We start from the raw sequence: 24,909 nt of genomic DNA on the forward strand, positions 1-24,909 counted from the left end.
AAATCTCTTACTAGAACAGTCAGTTTGTCTGCGTGAGACAAGGTTATGGAAATGACTAATTTGCTGTTTCTGTTTAACATGCAGTTTGATTCGGTCGTTTCCTCTTTGATTTAGGAACCTTCCTTTGCTTTCTGTACTCCCTACTTCGCCTTGTTTTTTTCTGTCTTCTAAGAGAGAGGAGAGTGGAAGGGCTCAGTGAGGAAGGAGTTAAGGGAATGCTCAGTGGGGATTATAAAACAGGCACTTGGAAACAGTTAAGAAGAGGGAAACAGATCTGCCAGGAGGGAGTGTGGCACTGGAGCCGGTGGTTTATTTTCATGCCTCCCCACACAGCGATGCAGAAGGCTCTCCTACAATGGGGACAGAGGTAACAGTGGAGGGGAGTGGGATTGGTACCAAGGTGGGGGCAGCAGGGTTAAATGGGGAGTGGACTTTTCCAGCAGCAAGTTGGCAAGCCTTCCCACTGATCCTCACTGACGTGCTCTGCTGTGGATGCAGGTCATTCCCGTTCAAGGTGGTGGGAGGTAGCACCTACCCAGGGGGCAAGGTGTCCACTTTGTGTGTTAGACATGGGGGAGAGTGGTCTGTGCACTCTTGGCACTGCATTGGAAAGGTGAGCACAACAAAGTCACTGTTTACTCAAGCATGATGCCAAGAGCAAAGTGTGGGCAGGTCTGTGGGTATGCCTATGTGAGCATGAGTTACATTTGAGGTCCCCTGTGAGCATGGCTGTGGGTGCACATCTTGTGCAAGCCCACCTGGGGAAGAGGAGCCTTCTGTCATAATCTAATGAGGTGGTCTTGAGTCACGAGGAGCTGTAGTTGTACTCACCATGCATTCATGCCTCAGAAGCCCAGCTGAGACCTTCTGTATGCTGTGTCAGGCACCTTGACAAGGACAGAGACTCTCAGTCCTGGCAAGGACAGGCTGGTACAGGCACCTGGAGGCAATATGACCCAACAGGCCAGGTTACTGGCATGGCCACAGAGAGAAGTCAGATTGCTTCAGGCTTTTTCCATGGTGTTCCTGCATGCCTGTTCTTGGGGGCAGTTTGAGGGACATTGCTGCTTTGGTGGTGAGTTAAGAAGTGACATGAATGCAGACCCTGTCATCTTCTCCTGGCTTTTCATCTCTGCATAAAAATGGTGTTTGCAGTCGTGTGGTGGCAGGAGCTTATGGGATAGTGGGGGAAAGAAATACCACAACAGATGCAACTATTGGAGCCAAAGAGTGTGTGGAGAAGGGTTAGTCACTCTGCAAGTGTCAGGGGCTCACTGAGGAGATAGCAGGAGTTTGCTGACTAATGTCCATAATGTTCAAGGCGTAAATGAGAAACACAGAGGGAAAACCCTCTGTTTCTGAATTTGGAAAGGAAAAACAAGAAAGAGGAGAGGAAAAGAAAGGGAAGGAAGAGGTACAGAGTTACTAATCAGCCCCCAAAGTCTCTGACCTATATCTCCTCCTTTCCCTGGAGCCATTCTTGAAATGAAAAATTAATAGAGAACAACCAGGTTTTACCTCCAGGGTACTCTTTCAGGTTGCCATGTACTGCAGGCTGAGACCAGCAGGGAGGACTTTGGTGTCCCTCAGCACAATCCAGAAAGCAGAGTGCTCTCAGGCCAGGGCATTGTGAGGACATCCAGAGAGACTGAAAGCGAGAAGGTAATCTCCTTCCTGGGAAGGATGGTCTCTGGCTTCAGGGAGTTGGGAAAAGGATTTTCAGCAGACATGCTAGTTTAAAGTAGATCAGGGAAGAGGGATAGTCCTTGAAGTTTATCATGGGAAATGGAGGTGAGAAGACAAAAAAAAGTGTATCAGGTCATTAGCACCCTCACGGCCAAGTTCACTGTGTCTACAGAATATTCTTCCCCCTCTTCCTTTTTTTTTTTTTTTTTTTTTAAATGAGGAAAGAGTATCCTTGGTTAAGCTAAAACCTAGGGTTCTGGGTCAGGAGGTTTCCTTTCCTAGTTATACTGCTGCCTTGTTCTTTAAGCTTGAGCAAGTCACTATGCTTTTTTCTGGATCCATTTTTGCCTCTGTAGGGTGTGGATTGTGATACCTTTTGCAAAGCACTTTCAATCCTGTAGAAGAAAGGAAAGACAACATTTTCCAAGGTGACCAGGGTCCAAACATCATAACAACAGCCATGTGAAGTGCAGGAGGAGGAAGACCAGTGCTGTGAGACTTCTGCTTGCACTGGACTAGGTTCTGTGCCTGCGCAGCACATCCACAGCTTTGGGCACTGCTGGATTCATTTCCTCCCATGTGGCGTGGGAGAGGTGGCACCATGCAGCCACTGAGTGCCTTGGAAAGAGGTCATCCACCATGGCAGCAGAACTAGCTTTGAGGGGATCTGAGCCTAAGTGAAAATTTGCACGTTTACCATCTCCTTGTGTTGGATTACTTCAACTTAGATGCCCAAGATCACTAGTCATATTTAATGTGTAGGTCTGGATGTGTCATGTTATCTTTGTTGTACTCCTTCAGAGCCTAGCTCCGTAGATGTTTGCAAGATATGTCTCTTACCACTATCTTTTGTGACAAATGTCTTCTCTAACCCTGAAGGGCCAGAAGCTGAGCCATCCAGGCTGTCTCTGCACGGACTTCTGCCTCCAATATTAGGATGCCTTATGCAGCTTGAGAAACTAGGTTATATAGCAGCTTTAATGGAGCTTTTTCCAGACACTGATTGACCTCATTCCTCAGACCAGCTGTTTTATTTATTAAGCAAAATAGGAGAAAAAAAGAGTGCATCTCCTACATAAATTTGATTCATTGTGGAGAAGGTTTAAACTATATTTTTTTGTTTTTTCATAAATTGATGTGGAACTCTTACTTCATATTGATTTTGCAAATATTAATTTATACACCAGGAATTAGGAAGATTTGCCTCTTCATCTAATCCTGTTTCTAGAGAGAGATTTACTTAATGTGCAGTGTAATTTGTCTAATGTGCAACTTTGTGTGTAGAGTGTACCCAGATCCAGTAGAAACAGTGGGTATAATAAAAGAGTGCACTGTAGTGCAGTGCTGCAAATCCCTCTGTAATTAAAAATACTAAATTAGTCAATGTTAGTGCAGTCAGGAGACATTGCTAGCTGAAAAGCAGGGATATATAGTCAGAGTTGTCAGTGCAGGACAGAAAAACTGGGCCTGCCTTCATCTCTGTGTGCGTGAGGTATGTGACTAGGGGAGGGACAGCAAATTTGGGTAGCAAACGGGAGTCACCAGGAGTTATCCCAGGGTTGTCCTGCATGTCCACAACATGATGGAGGAACCAGTTCTGCCAACTCCCACATTGTCTCACTGTTTTCCCCTGAGTCCTGAGCACACCTGGTGGACAGCTGCAAGGCTAGATTTTACACTTTTACAGAAGTGTGTCAAAAAATACTTCATTGGGCTGAAGAAAGCTGGCACCAGTGATCTGTTCTCCCCAACCCTTGACTGTGTCTTTGTCTGTCTTGTCTTTTTCCCATTGTTAGCGTAGATAAGCCTGAAATTTTCAGATGAGCCTTTTCTCAGGATTTTGTGAATCTCCCTGTAAATAATCAGAAGAAGGATCAGTTTATACCAATGTAACATTCACTGCTTCAGCATATTGTCCATCTGCCTGTCCTATATCTATCTGAGGACCAGTGCTGCCTACAGTGCCTGACGCTTGCTCCCTCTTTCTGAGAGAACAGGAGGAAGGGTGGTGCTTATGCTCTAAAGCAAAAATTGCTATTTGGAATTGAGTAACAAGACATTGTTTTGCATTAAGGTTAAAAATAAATTAATCTTCTTTATCTGAACAGAACCAGGATATGAAATAAAGCTTTAGTTACAGTTTGCTTTTAAGTTTGACTTGGTTCTGTTAGTGTAACGTCTGGGCTGTGTGTTTTTTTCAACAGCTGGATATTATCATGCAAGAGAAGGAAAAATGTATGTCATGGCAATGACCTGCTACTGAGGCCATCCAGCAGCTTTCCTATACTAAGACCCTTTTTTGTTTTATTTTTCACAACTTTACCAAACTTAAACTCTCTGGGCAAAAATGTTCCATCCCAGCTGCCTGCCTCAGAATGCGTATTTAGAAAACAGCTCTTTTATACACCTCTGTTGAATTTTTGATTTATGTTGAATGTAACAAACATACAATTACATTAGAAAGCAAGCCCCCACCTTAACAAACCAATAAAATTTGCATGGTATATATGTCAGAGGCACCACTTCTGTGGTGTCCAAGAATATCAGCCCAAACTCAGCCAAGTTCCTCAGCAGACCAAACAAGCCTCTGAAGGATTTGCACCTAAGAGTTTCAATTAGGCATTTAAAATTAGTGGAGGCTTTTCATACTAATCTCTCTGTGCCTCAGTTCCCTGCCCATGACATGGACAACACAGTGTCTCACTTTATGAGGGCATTGCAAAAATACATTCCTTCATGTTTGTGAAACATTCAGTTACTCTAATGATGTGTACTGTAGGAAGGCCTATGAGTAAATTACTAATTCCATCTGCAGAGGAAAGTGTGCCTGATACCTAGTCAACAAGGCTTGGGACCACACCTCGGACAGTGTGGAGAGGATGAAATAGTGAGTAGTTCCTCACTAGGTGAGCACTCTGTATCCTGCTGTACTGGGTGAGGCCAAGGTCCCATAGAAAAGTAGCCTGTGATTATGTGATTAACAGCTCTGCCATGGTACACAGGCAAGAAAGAGGGCTGAAGGAAGGCTGCACAGGCAATTGCAAAGCTGAGGTTTCTTAAGCCTTTCATTCTTGATTTAGAGTTTTAAGTAGTCTTGCTTTTCATCTTTTCTGTTTTCCACTTGACTGTCTGTCATGCAGAGTGGGCATGAGGAATAATGATTGGCCTCTTCTCTTGGAAGAAGAGTTCTCTTGGTGCTGTTGATCATCAAGAGAGGAAAATTCCTGGTGAAACCTTGCATCCAGGCATTGTGTGTAGGAGTATATGCGACCCTCAAGTTAGAGAGGTCAGGAATGGAGGAAAAAGGCAAACAAAGTGAGATGTCTTTTTTTCCCTTATAACAGCTGTTTGATTTATGCTGTTGTTCTTTAATAGTACTATTACTTACCATTAAACAGCAGTGCAACAAACCAACAGACTTGCAAGTTATTTTAAAGAAGGACAAGATCATCCCATTTCTTTTTGCTGTGGGTCTTATGGAAAGGCATTTCTTCGTTTCAGCCAGGGTGCTCATGGTTCTGGTTGCTTCCTCTCCCAGGTCCTGCCCTGTGGAAATCCTAAGTGGTACGTGTGCAAGACTGTTGTCTTTATGCTTGGGAAAGTGATCCAACCCTGACACATAGGGAGAACCACCCCTAAATCTCTTTGCTTTTGTTCACTTGTGTATTTTGATTTTTTACCCATATATGTTTCCTCAGGTAAGAAGGAAGTAGCACTGCCTGCACCCCAGTACTAGTTCAGAGTTGTATGTGGGCAGTAGTAGGGGAGGAGGTTTTGGTTGAAGGTTTGAAGTAGAAACTGTGATTATGCCATCAATGAGCAAGCTGCTGGATGGCTGGGATGCAGCAAAAGTTTGCCCATGTCACAGTAGTATCAGCTGTTTTTTCTGCACTAATTTAGGATGGGAGTAAGCCAGTCATGCAGAGGAGGTGTGAGTGGAAAGCAAAGATTGCTGTGAGCAGGAGATATGAGATGCAGGGAAGTTGTATAGATACACTGACTTTAAAGGGTTACAGTTCAGCAGGGGAACATACTCACTGAGCTGTACAAGTTGAGGAAACTTGCTCCTTCTTTGCTTACAAGTTAAACCAGAATGCACCTTTTCTTCAAAACCCTAAAGTCCGTGCACAAGAGCCTCTTCTTGATTTGGTTTTCATAATTGATGTTTGGTTATTTCACAGTAGCTTTTCCCCATGGAATTTCTCTTAAAAATGCTCTATATTTCTTTTTAAATTTGACTCTGCATTGCAATTTTATATTTCAGAAAAAACGTTCAAGTGTTGTGTTTTGTAAAGCCAGAATGTCATTAGGGTACTTTGAGGAGGGAACTGCTTCTTATTTTTGGTGTCCCCTGAGAAGCTGACAACTGTTAAGTCCTACCAATATTTCTGCTTCTTCTGCATGTGAAGATTCAGAAAGGTTTGTCAAGACAGACAGTGGTCTGCTAGCACTGGCTGATTGTTACAGTTGTTCAAGCATTAGACAGTTGTGTTTAACAAGCAACGATAGTTTCTCTTTTTCTTTTTTTTCTCTCTCTTTTTTTTTTTTAGCTCTGAGCTGAGATCACAGCCTTGTCAAAACCCTGGAGAGGAAGCTGGGATAGAGCAGGTGGTCCTGCTTCAGCTGAGGGCCCTATTAAGGAGGATTGAAGGCACTATAGTCCCTTGGTCTTGGTGCATGCAGTGTGTGACTGCACACAAGGGCAACCACTGGTGTGGTGGTCTTTGGTCACCTTCACGTCAAAGCTGCATATAATGTGGATCATCGCCGGTGTCCTATCTGTGTCTCAAACCTAAAGAGGGAAAACAGAGAGTTGCTCTGGAGCAGGGATTTTGGATTAAGGCAGTTGTTACCACAGTAGGGGCTCATCTCTGAAGCATGGTGTTAAGCCATGCAAGTGAAGGGCTTACACATGGCCTACCTGGTTGTCCACTGCAATGCCATCAGCATGTTACCTCGACTCTGGTGTTCCGCACCCAAACTGCTGGCTGTCAACTTTGTCATGATGTGCTACTTTCTGAGTAACCCTTACTAAGTGGTGGAAAGTGTCTAACCAATGAAGTGCCTGTGCCCTCCCTGCTGTTCCCCTCAGCAGAGCACCTAGGGTGACACAGCCTGAAGATGTCCTGGCTGGCAGAGAGGGAGATGGTGAAGATGATGTCCCTCTCTGAAGATCTGGCATATATTAGGACATGGAATGTATTACTCCATTTCTGACCTCTGAAAATGACCTCATTTTCATTTTTGACCTCATGGAAACCTACTCTTTGCCCCTTTGCCTAGCAGCTATCCCCGTTCTGAGTTAGACCTAGAGAGGATAAATGGGATCCCCTTTCTTTAAAAAACAAAAAAGTACAAGGCATGACCAGCACTAGTTCTAATTTATTCCTGCTCCTCCATGTCATTATAACCTCTGGGTTTCAGTGTGAAGGTGGAGGGGGATGTGATTGAATGGGGTTATGGTTTTTTTTCACATTGCACTAATATCTGACTTACATGAGAAACAATCACCCTCACACATGGGCAGCATTTGCAAACACTTGGAAACACACTGCATGCTGTTTCCTCAGATCTGTTTTGTTCTGCAGCAATGGTGCTTGCTTATTCTGGGACAGTGATGAGACACAAAGACATTAAAAACAAAATTGAAAAATAGAAAAAAATGTTTATTTCAAAAGCTAATAAGGGCCTCCTTTCTTAACAGAAACAAAATGACAAACCATTCAGTGCCTTGTTGGAACTTTGAGAGGTCTGCCTTAGAGAAAAATATTATTTATCATGTATTTATTTATATTTGAGAAAATTCTCTTTTTTTCTATATTATTTATATTTTTCCTTTTTTTTTTTTCTGTGAAGGCTGTTTCAGAAACAAAACTACAAACCATTCAGTGCCTTGTTGGGACTTCGAGAGGTCTGCCTAGAGAAAAATACTATTTATCTTATATTTATTTATATTTGAGAAAATTCTACTTTTTTTTTTTTCCTATATTTACATACACTTCATTTATCTTTTCCCCCCTTTTTTCTGTGAAGGCTGTTTACACCAAAACAATATCTTTGTTTTCGGAGTTCATCTGCTCCTGCTGCCCCTTTTCCAGATGAAGTAACAATACTTGGTCTGTGACATCATCATTGGCTGCAGCGACAACGTGGTGTCACAAAGAGGAGTTTTCACTCCAGGTGGAGAATGTGCAGCAACAGCAGACAAACTCTGCCGAAAGCAGAGAGCCTGTTTGACTATGCGTATTGCTAGCCAGGAGGAGAAAAAGGAAAGGGAAATCTGCAAGAAAATCCAGGAGAAGGAAACCTGCAGAATGCCTGTGTAGGTCTTCTGAGAGTGTGCACCTTCTAGGGTGCTGGAGACCCTGCTTTTCACAGGATTTTTTTTTTTAAATCAGTTAACAGCAGACCAAATACTTAACCATTAGCAAAGTACTTTTAAAAGGGCAGAGTGGGGGAGAGGGATTTAACTTAGATTCAAGTATGACTCGGATACCTGAATTGTATCCAGAAGTGTTGTGGGGGCTTTTTGCCTTTTTTTACACTAACCCCCTTGCAGAAAACAGGGGAAGATGACTAATGCCCCGATCCTGCTAATGCTTACACATGTAGCTAGCTTTCAATGCGTGAGTTGTCTTGCTGAAGTCCGTTAAGACAATTGATGAGCTTAAACGCAGACAGAGGCCCACGTACCTGTAGTGTCAGGGTCCCGCTGGCTGCCCTAGGGAAACAGTTAAAAAATAATTTATAGAATATTTTCTAATCAGACAATGTCTTGACCTGGAAAAGCTGAAGTCTCTGGCTTGAATCCTCCAGGAAAAGCAAACAACTGGCCTTACACCTTTTCACTTTGGTTTTGTCTGCCAGATTCATCTCTTGGGTCACAGGCTTGTAGCTGCTGATTAGAAGGTGAGGCACGTCTGCAAATGTTTGAAGGGCTGTGGCTTAGGAGGTGACACAGTGAGATCATTAAAGAGCAAAGGGGAAGACAGAATGGTGCAGTGGTCAATATTCCCATTATTCATATCACAGTGATACAAGTGAAAAACAGAAGTATGTCCAAACTCTAGTTATTGGTGACAGGTTCATTGCTGAAGTAGTATGTCCTGCTGGTCTGTGAGCATGGATGGGAGTAGTCATCTCATCCGCTCTGAAGGATAAAAGCAGCATGGAGACCCCTCAGATGCACTTGTGGCATTATTTCCATGCTTCAGTCTCATGGCTGTAGCCAGGACTCCAGGAGGACCTGGAAGAGTCATTGCTGTTTCTCCAACGTAATTTCCCTGATGGTGTGAGAGGAACAGCACTGCCAGCTGGCTAAGTGCACTTGGAGATGTGTTTTTCAAAAAGACACTGAGCAACCTCTTCAACCACACATCTTGGTGACCAATGTTTTCTCTCACAGCATCCTGGGCAAGTCAGACATTTATCTCCTAGGTCAGGGTCCAGGTTTCTGGTGAGAATAAGTTGTGTTAGTTCTCCTTTACCTTGGCTCCTCACTACAACCATGCTGAAGCATTTGTGAAGTGTCACCAGTCAGGAGGGTATGCGTTTTTCTGGCAAGCCCTGTAACATAACTGTACTGGCATCCTCAGGAGAGTGACTGGTTACCTGCTTCTGTGTTTTGGGATATATTAGGATTTTTTGTTTGTGTGTTTGTTTAGCAGGGTTGTGCATGCTGTGTTGCTGTTGTGGCAATCCATGTGATTCATGTCTTGCACAGTCTGACGAGTTTATTGTAGCTCGCATGTGCTGAGCTGCACGCTGTGGCTGCTGCACTGCTTGTGGTTAGTACCAAAGCAGGCCCCTAGTGCCAGTGTGGGTTGTTAGCAAGTGCCAAGGCCCAGAGGGTGCCATGTGTGGAAGGGCCACTCAAGTGAGCTGCTTGCATTGGCTTTGGGAAGTGGAAAGGACATGAGAACACTTGTTCGGGCTTTGTTTTTTAAAATTCCTCAAGGAATAGCACTTTCCTTAGAGCCGGCAGACCAGAAAGCAGGAGGGTCACTTTTGGGTTCTACTGGTGCTGCCAGAATCCAGTTTCATATTTATTTTCTTCTTCTGCAGAGTGTGGAGTAAGTTACCATTTCATTTGAACAGTCTAGAGTGTATCACCAAACCTTTAAAAGACTAGATGTCCAGTTACACCTGCTTCTGTTAGACATCTGTCTTCCCTAAGACTCAAATGTTACCCTGGTTTGTTGAGTTCTTTGTTCATTGGTGCCCATCTGAACCCCTCAGCTCTTCTCTTTTTTCATTATTATTACTAATTTTTTTTGGCAAAAGAAAAAGGTACAGAGGGCTGGAAGCCGAGACACGCCAAGGTGGATGCATCATGGCCTTGCTGAAACCTGGAGTTGAGCTAGAGGGAAGGACCAGGACAGAACAAGAGTGGCATTATTAGTTGAGAAATTTAGAGCAAAAAAAACCTGTTTGGTGCCATCTCATGTACAGTCCTGCAGTGCCATTAGCTGCTGCTAGGGTCAGGTGAGAGCAGGTTTTCTGGGTGAGCCACAGCAGGACCTGTAGTGTTGATCTGCCACATGTGATGTCCCCATAGGCACCTGCTGCTTTAGAGTCACCCAGGACTGGCTTGGTGGTAGCCTGTGGCATGAGGTTTGCAGAGTGGTGGTGAGCGGTGGGGAGACAGGTTTCCCTGGGCAGCTGTGCAGTGCAACCCAGGCCTTGCTGGTCACTATTGCTCTTCCTTGACAGCACAGGGAGAGCAGGCATTTGCCTTAGAGTTCCAACAGAACAAACTGTTCCTTTGCTGTAGAGCTACATCTCCCTTGTACCTGTCTTCTCCTTTGTGAATATTTCTGCGGTAGTTAATACTAGGATTTTCTGTGGCCCTTGATAGTTTTATCGCTCAGCTACATCTGATTTTCTGGTTTTGCCACATTGCTCTAAAGGGGGACAGAGAACAAGGCCAGCTCTGTGTTGTGGGATGCTGATTTTGTAGGTGTGGGTATAAATACATCTGTTTTGATGCCTGTGACTAACGTTTGTAGGACTGAGGTACCACTTGGCACTTTCAGCCCATTCACATATGTCAGCAACATGCCTGATGATGTGTGCTGATAGACAGCAGTTTGGGAAGGCTGGGTAGCTGGTGAGGGTGAGCATCATTTTGTTCAGTGCCCAAATGCAAGGTTGTGGTGCACTGTTCAAGTGATGTAAGGTCAAGGGAGCTTACACTGCATCTGCTCTCAGTGTGCCCAACTCCTCAGGACAGGTGTAACAGTCTCCCACTGTCTTGAATTTGGTTTCTAAACTTTTGTAATCCATCATAAAAAGCGTGTTAGGTAAATAATTTTTTGGGCCCAAAAGTAGTTGCCCCACTTCTTGTTGTTCTCAAGATAGTAGACATTTGGACTTGTGTTCTTAAAAGGCCATAGTTATTTGGTCATGAGGGAGACTGGATAGCGAAACAAATTTTGTTAAGGTTTGATGATGGAAAGATTTGAAAGAAATTACTTTAATTTGAACTTTGATTTGTAAAAATTGCAAAATCAGGTAAATATAGCCCATGACCTGGGAGGAGGATATGGCCATTTTTGAGATAAGGAACTCTCTTTTTCTTAAAGCAGCTATAAGGGGAAACTGATGGAGAAGGGCTTTGTGTCAGATGCAGAACCATCAGTCAGCGCTTGTTTTGCATTGTACTAGTTTCCTTTAAGGCCACTTTCTGTCTGGCTTAAAATAATGGCTCATAGTGGCAATGGTTTCCAACCCTTTCTGCCTAATGCATGGTTGGTTGCTAGGAGGGCTGCTGTCATCCATGTTTTAGATGTGGATGTGATGAGAAATTTTGCGTTGCTTTCCAGCTTTGGCTGGATGACTCAGCTGGTCTTCTGGTGACTCATTTCAGTCTTCCATGAGTCCAGGAAGGACTGAAGAGGGAGGGGTGTCTATTTTCAGATGGGAAAAATGGACAAACCCAAGGATGATGTCCACAAGCATCAAGTTAATTGGATACTTATACAGGCTGTAAACGTGCCCCTTCCCACTGAAATTCTTTCTCCAGTTACTGTATTTCTGCTGAATCTGGTTTCCAGTCTCTTCTTACTCTTCATCCATATGGAGGATGGAAAGCCCACTGGGAGTTTTGAGTACATCAGGTCTGATGAAAGTTCACAGGACTTTTGGTACTAAATTCCCCTAGATGATTTTGGGTTTGTTTTTTCGGTAGTTCCCCCCTCTCAACACTTAGTGGAATTCTCACAGTTGTTCTACCAACAACCACCTGGCAGTCCAGGCATTTTTCTCCCTAATTATTCCTGTGTTAGGCAAAGATAAGACACCCAGTGTTCTCCTAGACCTATTGAAACCTCTTGTGATTTGACTACAAGTTGTTACTAATCTGGTTTTTATGGGTTGTGCAGAAACAGCAGTATATTTTCTCCTTGTGAAATAATCATATAGAGCTTATTTCCCCAGAAACTTTCCTTGCTCCATGACTCAGTTTGGCCAGACTTCCTTTTCATTGTTAGTCAGAACCCATAGGTGTGACAATGGACAGCTTGGCTGCAACGTCACCACTGCATTGATGATTCTGAACTCACCGTCCCACTGCATCTAGGCTGAATCCTCAAATTTCATTGCTGTATGAAAAGGGTAGTAGAGTGTTCAGGGTTGAAAGGACATGGCTGCAAAATAGCTGTAATAATACTGCCAAAAAGATGCTTGTGGAAGAGATGAGGCAAGTAGCTGCATGCTGCTGGAAGTGCGTGGTGATATGTCACAGAATCACAGAATCAATAAGGTTGGAAAAGACATCAAGGATCATCAAGTCCAACCTGTCAGTTCACTAATGCAGGATCATGGATGAGAAGAAGGCCTGACAGCTGCTTGAGGTAGTCAGTCATCTGTGGCTAGCTATCCTTTCTAACGAGGCTTTTTAATTCTGTAGGTTTGGTTTCGGCAATTGTACTATACCCATGTGGCAATTACTGGTTGCAAAGAGTGAACACAGTTGTACATGGAAGAAGGTGTGCTCAGATGCCTGTGTCTCAGCAGGGTGTGGTTCAGCATCTCAAAAGCACTGAACAACCTGGAGCAAAGTTATACCAAGGGTTGTTGTTCACTGTACACCCCACCAAAGTTATCACCTCCCTTGCTCTTTCTTGGTTGAAATGGAGCCCCTCTACATCAAGTCTGGCTGTGGGGCTCTCTCTGCCTAGAACCTTCTTTTGAAGCTTGGTCCCTCTTTTAGCCCATCACAGTGTCAGGCTACACTGCAAAAAACACTTGGTATGTATCTTACTGGATATCTAGGTTCAACTTTGCTTGCCTTCTGTCATACTCTGGTCATGGCAGCACAAGAAGCCCACAGTCATTGTGTTAAGCACTGTAGAGCTGAGTAAACACATGTCAGTAAATAATCATATCCTGCACAAAAGAGAAACCCGAGGGAGAAACTGATGGTAGCCAGGGAGTTCTGCTAATACAGGTGGATGTTTTTACTGTTTTCTTTCTCTTAATGACTTCCCTAGCTCTGATTTCTCTTCTTTTAGAGCTTTGAGGGGGAGTGGGCAGTTACTGGTGTCCCTGAGCTTCTTCATCTTACATAGAAGCCTTATATCTTCTCAAGACAGCTTTTTCTGAGCTCCTGGATATTTACTCTTCTGAAATCCTTCATGTGGTTTATCCCTATGCCTAAAACAGCAAGAGCTTCCTGTTTTACCTGGGCTGTCCTTCCTTGGACAGAGAGGCTTTTCTGCATGCTGAGCTGGCCTATATCCTATTGGACCTTGCTTAAAAAAGATGGTTACTGTGAAGACAGTAAGTGATTAGGCATGTCCCTCCAACCCCCAGCCCCAGCAGCAAGCCAGCAGTGGGGCAACAGAGAAGCCTCCAGAGGCACTTCTGTGGAATCACAGGCGGCAGCATCACTCATTTCTTCTGCAGGAGATTCATCACCTCCGTGGATCACCTTTGGCTGTGAAAGTGCTTGCACGTCTGGCCATGACCGTGTATTCTGTGTGACAGAGGTCAGTGCAACCTCTAATACAGCAAAAGAAATCATCGGAAATTTCCACCCACGGCGGTTACCAGGGTTGCCAAGGACACGCCCGGTAGTGCGCCATGTTTGCATGGAGACTGCTGCAGCAGACTCTCAGCTGGGCTCTGCCTGAGCTATCTGACACTCCTGAAGGGGAAGGGGTCGAGAGAAACAGTTAAGTGGCACTTTTTTACAGGGTTACTTTTCTCGGGTGCAGCCCGTGAATTAAAGAGATGCCTCTGGGGATTTTTGAGGAGAAACAAGTCCACATCCAACCTCTCAATGCTGTGTCTCCCCAGCAGTCTTTGGTTTGGGCTGGATGGCTGTTGTGTTAGTTCTGAACCTGAGCTGTGCATGTGGCCTTGACCCATCTCATGTCATACATTACTGGTTTTATAGCCTCATTCTAGAATAGAAATCAGCAGCATGAGTGGCAGCAAAAAAGGTGTCTGACTGGCCATCACTTTATAGATGTCTTCTTCGCTCTGAGCAACAAGGCAGTGAACATCTGGAAGAGAGGGTGAAAAATTCATTCTCAAGTCATGTGCTTCCTTGAGGAACTGAAGGAAACAGTGTGTGGGTGTGTTTATGTGCTTGTGTGAGGACAGGTTATTTACAGAATTGTTTTAACTACTTAAAGTGCAAGGCACTACACTATCCCTTCTCTTAATTTCCTAAAACACCTGATAGCCCTCAATATATGAAGGTGCTGTACATCTTGTCTCTGGATTTCATTCTTACTTTAAAGAGAGATGTTGCTACAGAAGGGGGGAGATACAGTTAACCTTGGCTTTGGGATAGTTGAGAGGTCATCAAATCAGTCTGTCTCTGTTTGGCAATGTCCTGTGTCCAGCTCCACCCACCTTTCTTCTTGCATTTTCATCTTCCTTTGCAGCCTAAATCCTGTGTATTTCATGCAGACCTCACCAGAGGCTTCTGTCTCTCCAATAAGTCTGTATCCTGATTGAAATGAAATAAAGGGAGAGACTTTGCAAACAGGCAAACTGACCTTTTCAGCCCAGCTAGTGCTTGATCTGAGTTTCAGATTTCATAAACAAAGCAGGGGCTGAATGTCATGCAATGGCCTCTTTGCAAATGAAATGCTTATGAAAAATCCTGTGGGAGTGAGAGGCTCAGCTTGAGACTTCAGTGGGCCTTACTCATGTCCTGCCTTCACAAGTAGGGGTTGCTCCTAATGCCAGGTAGGGAGGCAGCCATGGTGGAAAAGGACAAAATACTCTTTCCATTAGGCCATTGTGGGAAGCCATAGGTGTGCCAGTGCTGCATACGTATGGGGGACACAGCCAGGGCAGCAAAGGGAAACACTGATTCATTTTGGTCCCTTTTCCAGAGGCCCTGGCATCCTTTCCTGGGAATTAGGACCACAGAGGGCCAGATAGGATAGTCATTGACATCTGGGGTCAGGAATCTGGACAAGTCCTCTGTAAGATGAGAATACCATGGTCAGCTACTGTTGGGAGGACAGAAACTGAAGAGACCTCTGCTTGGAAAGCAGAGCCATGCCAAGATCCTTTTTTGCTTTTATTTTCCTCTTCTGCTTTCAGGATGGAACTCAGTCAGCAAGTAGCAGATATTGAGCTTGTGGGAATCTAGAAGCTCTTGCATTGCAAACAGACCTTTTTGGAGGTTAAACATATGTACCCACATGCACATTAAACTGGACTGCAAGGCAAACCATAGCCAATTTCATATTTATTTTTGAGACTATCATGTGTAGCTCTTCAGACAGAACTTCTGGTACTGTAAAAATACTGCAGTTACTGTTTGTTCTACTTTGCCACTGTAGAGGCCAAATGATGGGAAGGAGGAAGGTGGCCAGAACACATACACTGTTGCCAGGCAGTCCTACCTGGCACATTGATCAGAGTAGCTACTTTTAGGTTCCTCTGGCTCTATTTTGGCTTCAGGATGGGGAAGCCACAAAACATTCCTTCGTAGCTTGCTTTTCCCATCTCCTCTGGCCATGTATGACATCATTTAAGCATAACATTATATGAGCCTCAATGTCTCATGCCTCGTTTTGAGTGATGCTGAGGGTGTTCCCGCAGTATCCTGCTCTTTAAGCAGATGTGGTATTGCACATAGGTCCACTGGCAGCCTGAAGCACAGCCCTAGCTGGACACCCTCTGCATGCCTCAGCTCTGCTGTGCCTCACTCCGAGAAAACTGAAAGAGGAATTTCTTCGGGAAAGCATTTTGTTAGACATCCTTCAGTGTCCTCCAAAGATAAAGCTTCAAAGCAGAGCTTCTGTCAATCCCTCCTTTCTGACTTTGTCTTGGTGTTTCTTTCCTCATCCCGTCTCTGACTCCAGAGCAGACTTTCTTCTCTTACGAGGCTCTTGGGAGTACTGAATGTTTGATTGTTAAACTTGTTCCTGACTTCAACACCCGCTTTCCTAAAATGTCTTTACACTGAGACTGTGCATAAGTTCCTTCACCCTGTCATGCAGACCTTGCAGGCTTTCAGGTGCTGCTGCCACCTCTGTCTTTATTGTTCATCACCTCATTTTGCTCCTGGAACTGCAGAAACCGTCACAGGAGTTGATGACTTCACTCTATGGATTGAGAGGATCATTTCTCAGTATGTCTGGCATGGCTGTCCGACTGCCTTCTCAAGCTGTGGAGCCCTGCCATGGGCTCAGCTGACTCCTAGGTTTCTTGCATTATGTCTCAGGAGCACTTTGACATCTAGGTAGAGCGTTTGCAGCATCACATCATGATTTCTGTAGAGGTGACAGTCTTCCCATCAACTTTAACAGGTATGCTGAAGAGGATTTTCTTACTGGGGTCTGACTCTTTTCATCAAAGCTGTAGCCTAGCAAATATGTTTACTTACTGCCTTCATTTGCTTTCTATTCAGTGACATCGAGGTGTCCTGGAGAGAAGTGCACTACTACACTACCATGCTGAGTTTTCCCCTAGGAAGGTATCTAGGGGACAGCTTCCAGTTCAGAAGAACATAAACTTGACTGCTAGACCTTCTCACATGAAGATCTAGAAATTGATGTCAGGTTTAGTGAGTGCAGCATCTGCTGGGAAGTAGTGAGGTGGCCAAGTGTCTGGTGAGGAACATTTTAACCTGTGTTCTCAGATTTTGCATCGTTAATTAACTATAAGGTGAAACATAAACTAGTCACATGGTTAACTGAGGAAATCTGCACTATCTCTTGTCATTACTGCATTTCATTAAAGTAAGAGAGATGGAGGTGACCCCAAGAATCCTTCACTGAGATGTAATGAAGGATTTAAATGTAAGTGTGTATATATATATATTCCTGACATTGTGCTTCACATGCCCAAAACCAGGAATATGTCAGAGGAGCCCACAGCTTGTTACTCAGGCTTGTGGACAGCTGAACCCACATCAAAAGGATGAATAAGATTACAGATGATCTCTAGTTTACAGATGATCTCTAATAGCAGGGCTTTGTGGTTTGTCGTGGATATGGAAGAGTGGAACTTGATAATTGCAGGGACTTGACTCCTTTGTCTACAGAGACAAAATCAAATGAAATACAGCACAGGTGGTTCAAAGGGAGATCTGTGGCTGGTGATGCTGTGGCTTGACTAATACCTAAGAGTTTGGTGTTTCAGATGTATAGCATGATTATTTAAGTGTTTGCCCCCAGTGCAAATGATACTAATGACCCACCAGATGTGATGAGAGTGGGTGGATGGTGCTGGAACAGCCTAGGTACATGGTCTGGCCCCAGGTAGTGTTACCTTGTTCTGTGTGGCACAGGCCAGGGCTCTGGCTAGTCCATTTGTTGCCAAGCTACTCATGACAGCTCTCACCTGAGGTGGCAGGGATGCTTCCCAGAGCATACAGATGTAGCATGGATAGCTCTGTCCATCTCATGGTCTCCATTTGTTGCCTTGGGAAAAGAGATGCTGCACCTGCAAAAATTGTGCGCCAGAAAGCCCCTTCTCACGTTACCCCCAGCCCCAGCAATGCCTTGGATATGTGTGTGCCATCTCACCAACCTTCATCCTGTATTGGTACATAGCCACTGAGCCCACACTTGCCAACTGCCTTTGTCCCTGGTTCCTGACCAGCCCTTACCACCTCTCCCAGCACCTCCTCCGCCTGAGGGTAGGTGTGTTGGAGCTCAGGAAAGAGGGCAGGATGGAGAGGACTGGCTCAGAGAAAAGTCTCCCTCATGTATTACTAGCTGTATTCTCTTTGCCCTGGTCAGCTGAGAAAGCTTTCAATATCCATCAGGCAAGTTGCCCTGAATTTAAGGAGCTAAAAGGCAGAGTGAAGCAGGAAATAAAGAGGGTTTGGAAGAAGAGAGAGAAGCATTTGGAGTCACATGATGAAATAATCTGCTCTGGCCATGACAGGAAACAACTGCCTATACCCTCTCCATGCCCGAATACCAACCAAGGTCCTGTTGATAGCTTTTATCCTACCTGCAAAGGAAAGTCATGGTGTGGAGGAGGAAGTAGTAAGAAGGGTTGCTGATGCTCTAAATGAAGGAGAATGTGTAGGAGGGCAGTCAGGGTGGCAAGGGGGTATCAGCTGTGAAGGTGATGGTGATGAGAGTTCTCTGGCCATCAGGAGGCACTGGGAATGCCATTTTGGGGTGGGAGTGAAAGGAATGGAGATGGATGCTTGGCTTTGTTCATTTGCTATTGTTTATGGCTAAGCTGTGCATTGGTTTTTTGTGGATGAAATGTGGCACCTTGGAGCTGTGCAAGTGAGGTCTGAAGCAGTGCAAGGGATGGGCTCTGTTGCATCTTCAGAACTGCCATGCACTATGTAAGCATTTAGGAAATTACTAATTAGGGCAAGACTGTTTTACTATCGGGACAAGAGCGTTAGAGTAGAAAATCAGGGAGATTTTAATCTAGAATGAAGGCTCCCTCGACATCCTCTGCTCACCAGGAACAGGAAGGGGCTGAGGCTGTTGAGGTCTGTGTTCCACTTTGAGGTTGTCTCCAAATGTTTGGTAGCACAAGGCAAGGAATTTGTGTAGCCTCCAGAGACACAAATTTTAAGGAGGTTCCAAGAATGCAGCGGTACTGGGAGCAGTGCTTCAAAAGGGGCCACACAGAGGCCACCATAAAGAGTGCTATGCCAGAGACATGTCTGTGTTGAAGGTACAATACATTAGCCTTACCTGGCAGATCCCCTTCTGAACCCAGGTGCGCATATGAGTTTGCAAGCTTGTGCTTCTCTGGGGAGAAGTGAAAGATATTTATTTCAGGAGCGTCTTGTGCACATCATTTATATGCTGAACACAAACACATGTGCTTTCTACAGTATTTTTCAAGCAGGCACTGTGGTTCTGGCAGCAGTCAGCAAGCAGCCTCTGGTTACAGAGCACTGGCAGCTCTGCAGGTACTGCAAAAGGTCTTACTGCCTGCTTAATACAGGGTAAGGGCCTGGTCTTTTGCCACCACAAAGGCCACATTTATAATTCAGAAGTAAGTGCTAGGAGTGAAGCAGAAGAAAAAGCCCAATGACTTTCAAATTGTTCCTTCTTTCATCCCCAAAGTGTATTTTTTGCCCTTTGGATGAGCTGGGTGGATAGGGAACTTTACCTAATTTGCTTTCCTGAAATCTCTTGGAAGTACAAGTGAGGTGGCGGTGTGATTTCTGTTTGCATGCAAAAGAGGACCATCTGAATTGTAAATAGCACCTGCTAAATTATTATTAAGTGAAAGCTGACGTGGGAGGAGTTCTCAGGGAAAAAAAAAAAAACTAAGTCTTTTAATAAAAGTAATTCAGGCTGGTTTAACATTGTCCTCTGGCTGCACACTTACATACTTGAGCTCATGTGGATGCTACAGGGAGTTACATGAGTCGTATCAAGGACAGGGGAGGCCCCATTAAATCCAGTTACTATCAATTGTGTGAGAGCTTTAAATGGCTACACTAAAACTCATTATTAAAGAAAGGAACTATCAATTTTATTTAATATATGGTGCCCAACCTTGATTCTATTCCCAGCCCAGAGACTCACTCTGTGCAGAAGTGATAGAAAATTAGACCTATACTCTTCAGGGCTTGTATTTAGCTGTTCTGAAGTCTTGGCTACAGCCTGACCTGTTAACTGGGGCTGTGTGAGGCTGTCCTGCACCCTTGCCAAGGCAGGAACCAAGCCTGGGCCCAGGTAGGTTCGGTACATGTTGCCACTTGCCTTAGTCCAAACGAAGCTTTTGCTAGTACAGATGGGGTTGGTGAGCTGGGCTTCACGTGAGTGGGAATGCTCCTTGGACACAGCTGCTCATCTTGAGTGTCCTCACCCTCTCTGCTCCTGGTGGAGGCTGAAAATGCAAGGAGCAGGGAACCAGCCTCAGGCCATAAAATGTGGCAAGATGTTTGCTAGGATCTCACTGTGGTGAAGGGAGGCATCAAGAGAGACCCAGCCACATGCAGGATGTTTCTTATGAGCAGGGTTTAAAAAGACTTTTTACAAGTAAAACAGTTTTTTTGCCATCATGCTGGGGCTCATGGTCCCTCTGTCTCTCCAAGATCCCAGGAATAAGGATGCTCTTCAGGAGCATCCCCATTGGCTCTGGAGGATGCTCAGGAGACATAGGTATCGGAGAGCTTGGCTGGCAAGAATCACCCCATTACTGCCAGCTTGTCTCTTCATGGACATCATGGCAAGCTATTGTTGGCCTAGGTAATCAAAAGGCTGAAGCACTGCAACAAACCACCAACTTTCATTCACATTCATTACTAATTCTGCTATTTTCATGGAGTAAAGATCCTTTTTTTACAAAAAAAAAAGAACATTCTACCAGCACAATTTGATAGTGTCCTCTGGAAATTTAGGGTTGTGTTTTTCTCACATTAGCTGCACAGGCAAATCTGCAATAAAAATTACTTTGCTGCAGAAGCTTTCTTTTCCCATCACCAAGCTGTCAGTCAGCCTGTAATTTCTTAGTATTGGACTAGGCTGAAGAGCTGGCTAAATTATTCTCCTTATGACATGTGTCCTGAAAACCTCAAATGTGAGAAAGACATTTTGGGTGGAGGATTTCATACTTGTGTTTTTAGAGGAAAAAGTATTTCTCCTGCAATGAGATGTAAGCTCTGAGAAGGGTGGAAGTGGTGGCAAAGTAGTTTGAACTCCTCCCTTTAGCCACAAGACAGCCTTGCTTCCTTTGCTCCCCTGTTTTTGGGGTACCAGGGTGGGTCAGTATTTGTCCCCTGCAACTGAGGCTGCCAGCAGTGTGCAGGGACAGCAAGGAGCTTGTTAATGTGGAAACCAGTTCCTAACAACAGCTCGTTTCACCAAGAGGCACAGACAGCCATCTGACGTTGACAACGCTGAGTGACTGCTGACCTTGTTTCTAGCGTCAGCTGATATCAACTGGAGCCCTGCCAGTTTGCACCAGTTGAAAGTCTGCCTCTTAATGGTGGCGTTTATCCTGATTTTTACAGTGGCCTTGAGAAAGTTGCAGCTGCTGCCCTTCAGTTTCCTGACTTTAATTTGGGGTGCCTGGGTCTTCTGGTGTTATCTTTAGAGAAGCGTGTGAGAAGAACCTCTTGTTCCACATGGGTCGATTTTTCCCTTTTTATTTTCTGCGACGAGATATTGCTCCAGCACACCACGGAATGAAAGCCATAAAGCTATAAATTACTCCTCTGCTAGGTCCACAATATGTTACCAATTACATCTGCTTTATTATTCACATCCGGGGGGAAAGCATACATCACACCAATCCCACTCTCCAGGCAGGTCAGTACTGTACTAGAAGGAACACTGTGACTCTTCTTAATCAAGGGAAAAACAAACAAGGTTTCAGCTCGCTCACGTACGATACTTGTGCCCAGGATGAGAAGTTGAGTGACATTGCTGCAGTTCTCTGAGCTCACTGCATGCCACATACTATGGCATTCGTGGCAACCATATGGAAATGAGAGAGGAGAGAAAGCACTTAGAGGGACAGGGAGCTGTGTCTGCGGACCCAGTTGTGGGGACCATGGAAATTGCTGCTGAGGAGGGGGAGGTGGAGTTAATATGAGCGGCAGCAAACAGCATCAGATACCCCATTAAAGCCAGGAGTCACATCTGCGAAGGGCAGCATGCTGCAGTTTGCAGCGCTGTGTTGCTGGAGCAGGGGTAGTGAGGTTTGTGTTGCATGTTCCAGCAGGGGTGAGGGTTTCACCACATATCCCGAGAGGGGCTTTCTTCTGTGTCTGCCCTGTCTTCAGAATTTCATCACTGTGGCAGGAATGAAGGTGGGGAAGTTGAAGCAAACCAGCGTGATTGCTTTGCTGGTTGTATGTAGCTACACATGGTGGTTTTTGGCTTGCCACAGCACCCCTCTCCTGAGCAGTTCCTGGATTTTGGGTTCCTGAGAATTAACTGGAAAGTGTTGGGTGTGTTTGCTTGACTATGTTACTGAGGTTTGGAAGTGTGGGGTAACATTCATATTTTTCTGTGTGGGCGATACACGTTTATGTATGCACATGTGTGAGTGCGTATGTGTACACATGAGCTCCAGAAAGTCTTCCAAAGAGCAACATGGACTAGTGGAGTGTGGGTTTCATTTAGGAAAAGGAGCCCAGCGTGTTAGATACTCTCAGGTCTCCACATGAAGAAGTCAACCATGTGCACTGTGGAGTTTGTTGTGGTTTTCTCACTGAAGCATTCATTCAGCTTTTAACTTTTTAAAGTTGAAAACAAGTCAAGGTTATGCTTGTGCTTAATAATTCAGCAATGGTGCCAGCTCAGCATATTGTCTTTTTTTTTCCCCTAGTCATTCTAATGTGTTAAAAAGAAACATTGACGACAGACAGAAGGGTGAAGGGGGCTGTGCCTTTCTGCCTTAACTCCTGCTGGGCTCTGACTTCTTGCCCAGGAATACCCCATAGATCTGTGCCGTCCACAAAACCTTTGACCCAGGAGTACCATCCCTACCCTAGGCAGGGAACACTGGCAATGATTCAGGACTTAGATGTCCTCTTCTCTATGGTCCACATCCTTTTTTTCTGATTAGGAGCATTTTCTGTGGCAGTGGAATATTACTGAGTCCTGAGTTGGTGCTCAATGTTGCTTTGTTTTCACTTTGATTATGAGGTTGTGGATTTCTTTTTTTGCTTGTTTGGTGGTTTGATTTTTTTGATAAAGATGTAGAAGATCAGAAACTCTTCTAGAACCAAAGAAGCTGGCAGTGAAATAGAGTTTTGTCTTTTCTTATAAAGTTATATTAGGACCTAGTTCTGCCACACACTAATGCGTACATTACTTCATTAACAATGGCATTCATTTTCAGAGGATCTGCTTTCAGTAGTGGTATTGCTACTGTGAATAAGAGTAGATCAACACAACTTTATAAATCTGGGAGAACCGAGAGCACACAGTGAAGCTCATGTTGTGTAACTCCGATCTCCACTGTCCCTGAGTACAGACCAGCATTGTGCACGATTCCCACACACAAAGTTGGCAATCAACTTGAAACATCATCTGCTGCTTTGGTTCTAGCTCCTCAACTTTGTCTGCACACCTCCATTTTGTTACGGTGTATTATCTCCTGGTGCCATCCTGGTTCTCTGCAGACCATAAGCTGCACAGTGGTTTTATGGGAATAAATGGAGGGCTTAAGTTTGATCCACCAGACTGTTTAATATAGTATGAATCTGAGGATTTGAGACTTGACTCCCATGGGCAGAATATTTTGTAGTATTTGACATGGTTTCTTCCTGAGAGCAAGATGTATTCCTGGAGACAATGGGAATAGGAGTCTCTTTAGGCAGAGGAGGTAAAAATAACATTTACATTCCTGTTATTAAAAATGAGAAGGAGGCGAGCAAGACAGCAAGAATCTTGGTGATTGTTAGTATAGCTCAGTCAGGGGTAATGATTTATTTCAAAGCATAATATTTTATTTGTGTTGAATACATGTTTTTGCCAGAACTTGACTCTTGGGTGTGTGTGTGTGTGTGTGCTCCTTATCCCATTTTCCCTTTCTTCCACTGAACAAACTAAAAAAGCTGGGAAGGCATCTTGACACTGTGGTTTCACTCTGATGTTGTATTGCAGGTATGGCCTCGCATGTGCAAGTTTTCTCTCCTCACACCCTTCAGTCAAGTGCCTTCTGTAGCGTGAAGAAACTGAAAGTGGAGCCGAGTTCAAACTGGGATATGACTGGGTACGGCACACACAGCAAAGTCTACAGCCAGAGCAAGAACGTGCAGTCCTCCCAAGCAGCCGCCGCAGCAGCCGTCAACGCCTCCCTCCAGATCTCCAATCCAAGCATCCCTTACGAACAGACCATCATCTTCCCAGCAAGCACAGGGCACATTGTGGTGACATCTGCCAACAGCACTTCTGGTGTGGTTGCAGTGTCTGGGCAAACACTGGGCGGGCCACATAACCTGATGCGTCGCAGCACTGTGAGCCTTCTGGACACCTACCAAAAATGTGGACTTAAGCGCAAGAGCGAGGAGATTGAGAACACAAGCAGCGTGCAGATCATCGAAGAGCATCCACCAATGATTCAGAACAATGCCAGTGGGGCCACTGTAGCTACTGCCACCACCTCCACGGCCACCTCCAAAAACAGTGGCTCCAACAGCGAAGGGGATTACCAGCTGGTGCAACATGAGGTGCTCTGTTCCATGACCAACACGTATGAAGTGTTAGAGTTTCTTGGCCGTGGAACCTTCGGACAAGTAGTCAAATGCTGGAAACGTGGCACTAATGAGATTGTGGCCATTAAGATCCTAAAGAACCATCCTTCCTATGCTCGGCAAGGCCAGATCGAAGTGAGCATCTTAGCTCGTCTGAGCACAGAAAGTGCGGATGACTACAACTTTGTCCGTGCGTACGAGTGCTTCCAGCACAAGAACCACACGTGCTTGGTGTTTGAAATGTTGGAGCAGAACCTCTATGATTTCCTAAAACAAAACAAATTCAGTCCCTTGCCCCTTAAGTACATTCGACCAATTCTCCAGCAGGTAGCAACTGCCCTAATGAAGCTGAAAAGCCTGGGACTGATTCATGCTGATCTCAAACCAGAGAACATCATGTTGGTAGACCCATCCCGACAGCCATATAGGGTCAAGGTCATAGACTTTGGTTCAGCTAGCCATGTGTCTAAAGCTGTGTGCTCTACCTACCTTCAATCCAGATATTACAGGTAAGAGACTGGTGACATGTAACATTATTAGGAGGGATATTTTACCTATGGGAATTTCCCTACATTCCTGTAAACAAATGCGAGTCATCCCTTAATGTT

General features: G+C 44.8%; 1 protein-coding gene across 1 annotated transcript in view; it reads left to right on the forward strand.

Annotated features, from left to right (window-relative positions):
* Positions 1 to 24,909, forward strand: part of HIPK2 (homeodomain interacting protein kinase 2) — a 127,271-nt gene that overhangs the window by 19,567 nt on the left and 82,795 nt on the right. The window contains exon 2 of the mRNA XM_054386960.1: positions 23,712 to 24,810. Within this exon, the coding sequence (XP_054242935.1) occupies positions 23,712 to 24,810 (1,099 nt within the window). The remainder of the gene's footprint in view (positions 1 to 23,711; positions 24,811 to 24,909) is intronic.

Source organism: Indicator indicator, chromosome 14 (assembly GCF_027791375.1).
Source record: "Indicator indicator isolate 239-I01 chromosome 14, UM_Iind_1.1, whole genome shotgun sequence".
Taxonomy (NCBI): Eukaryota; Metazoa; Chordata; class Aves; order Piciformes; family Indicatoridae; genus Indicator; species Indicator indicator.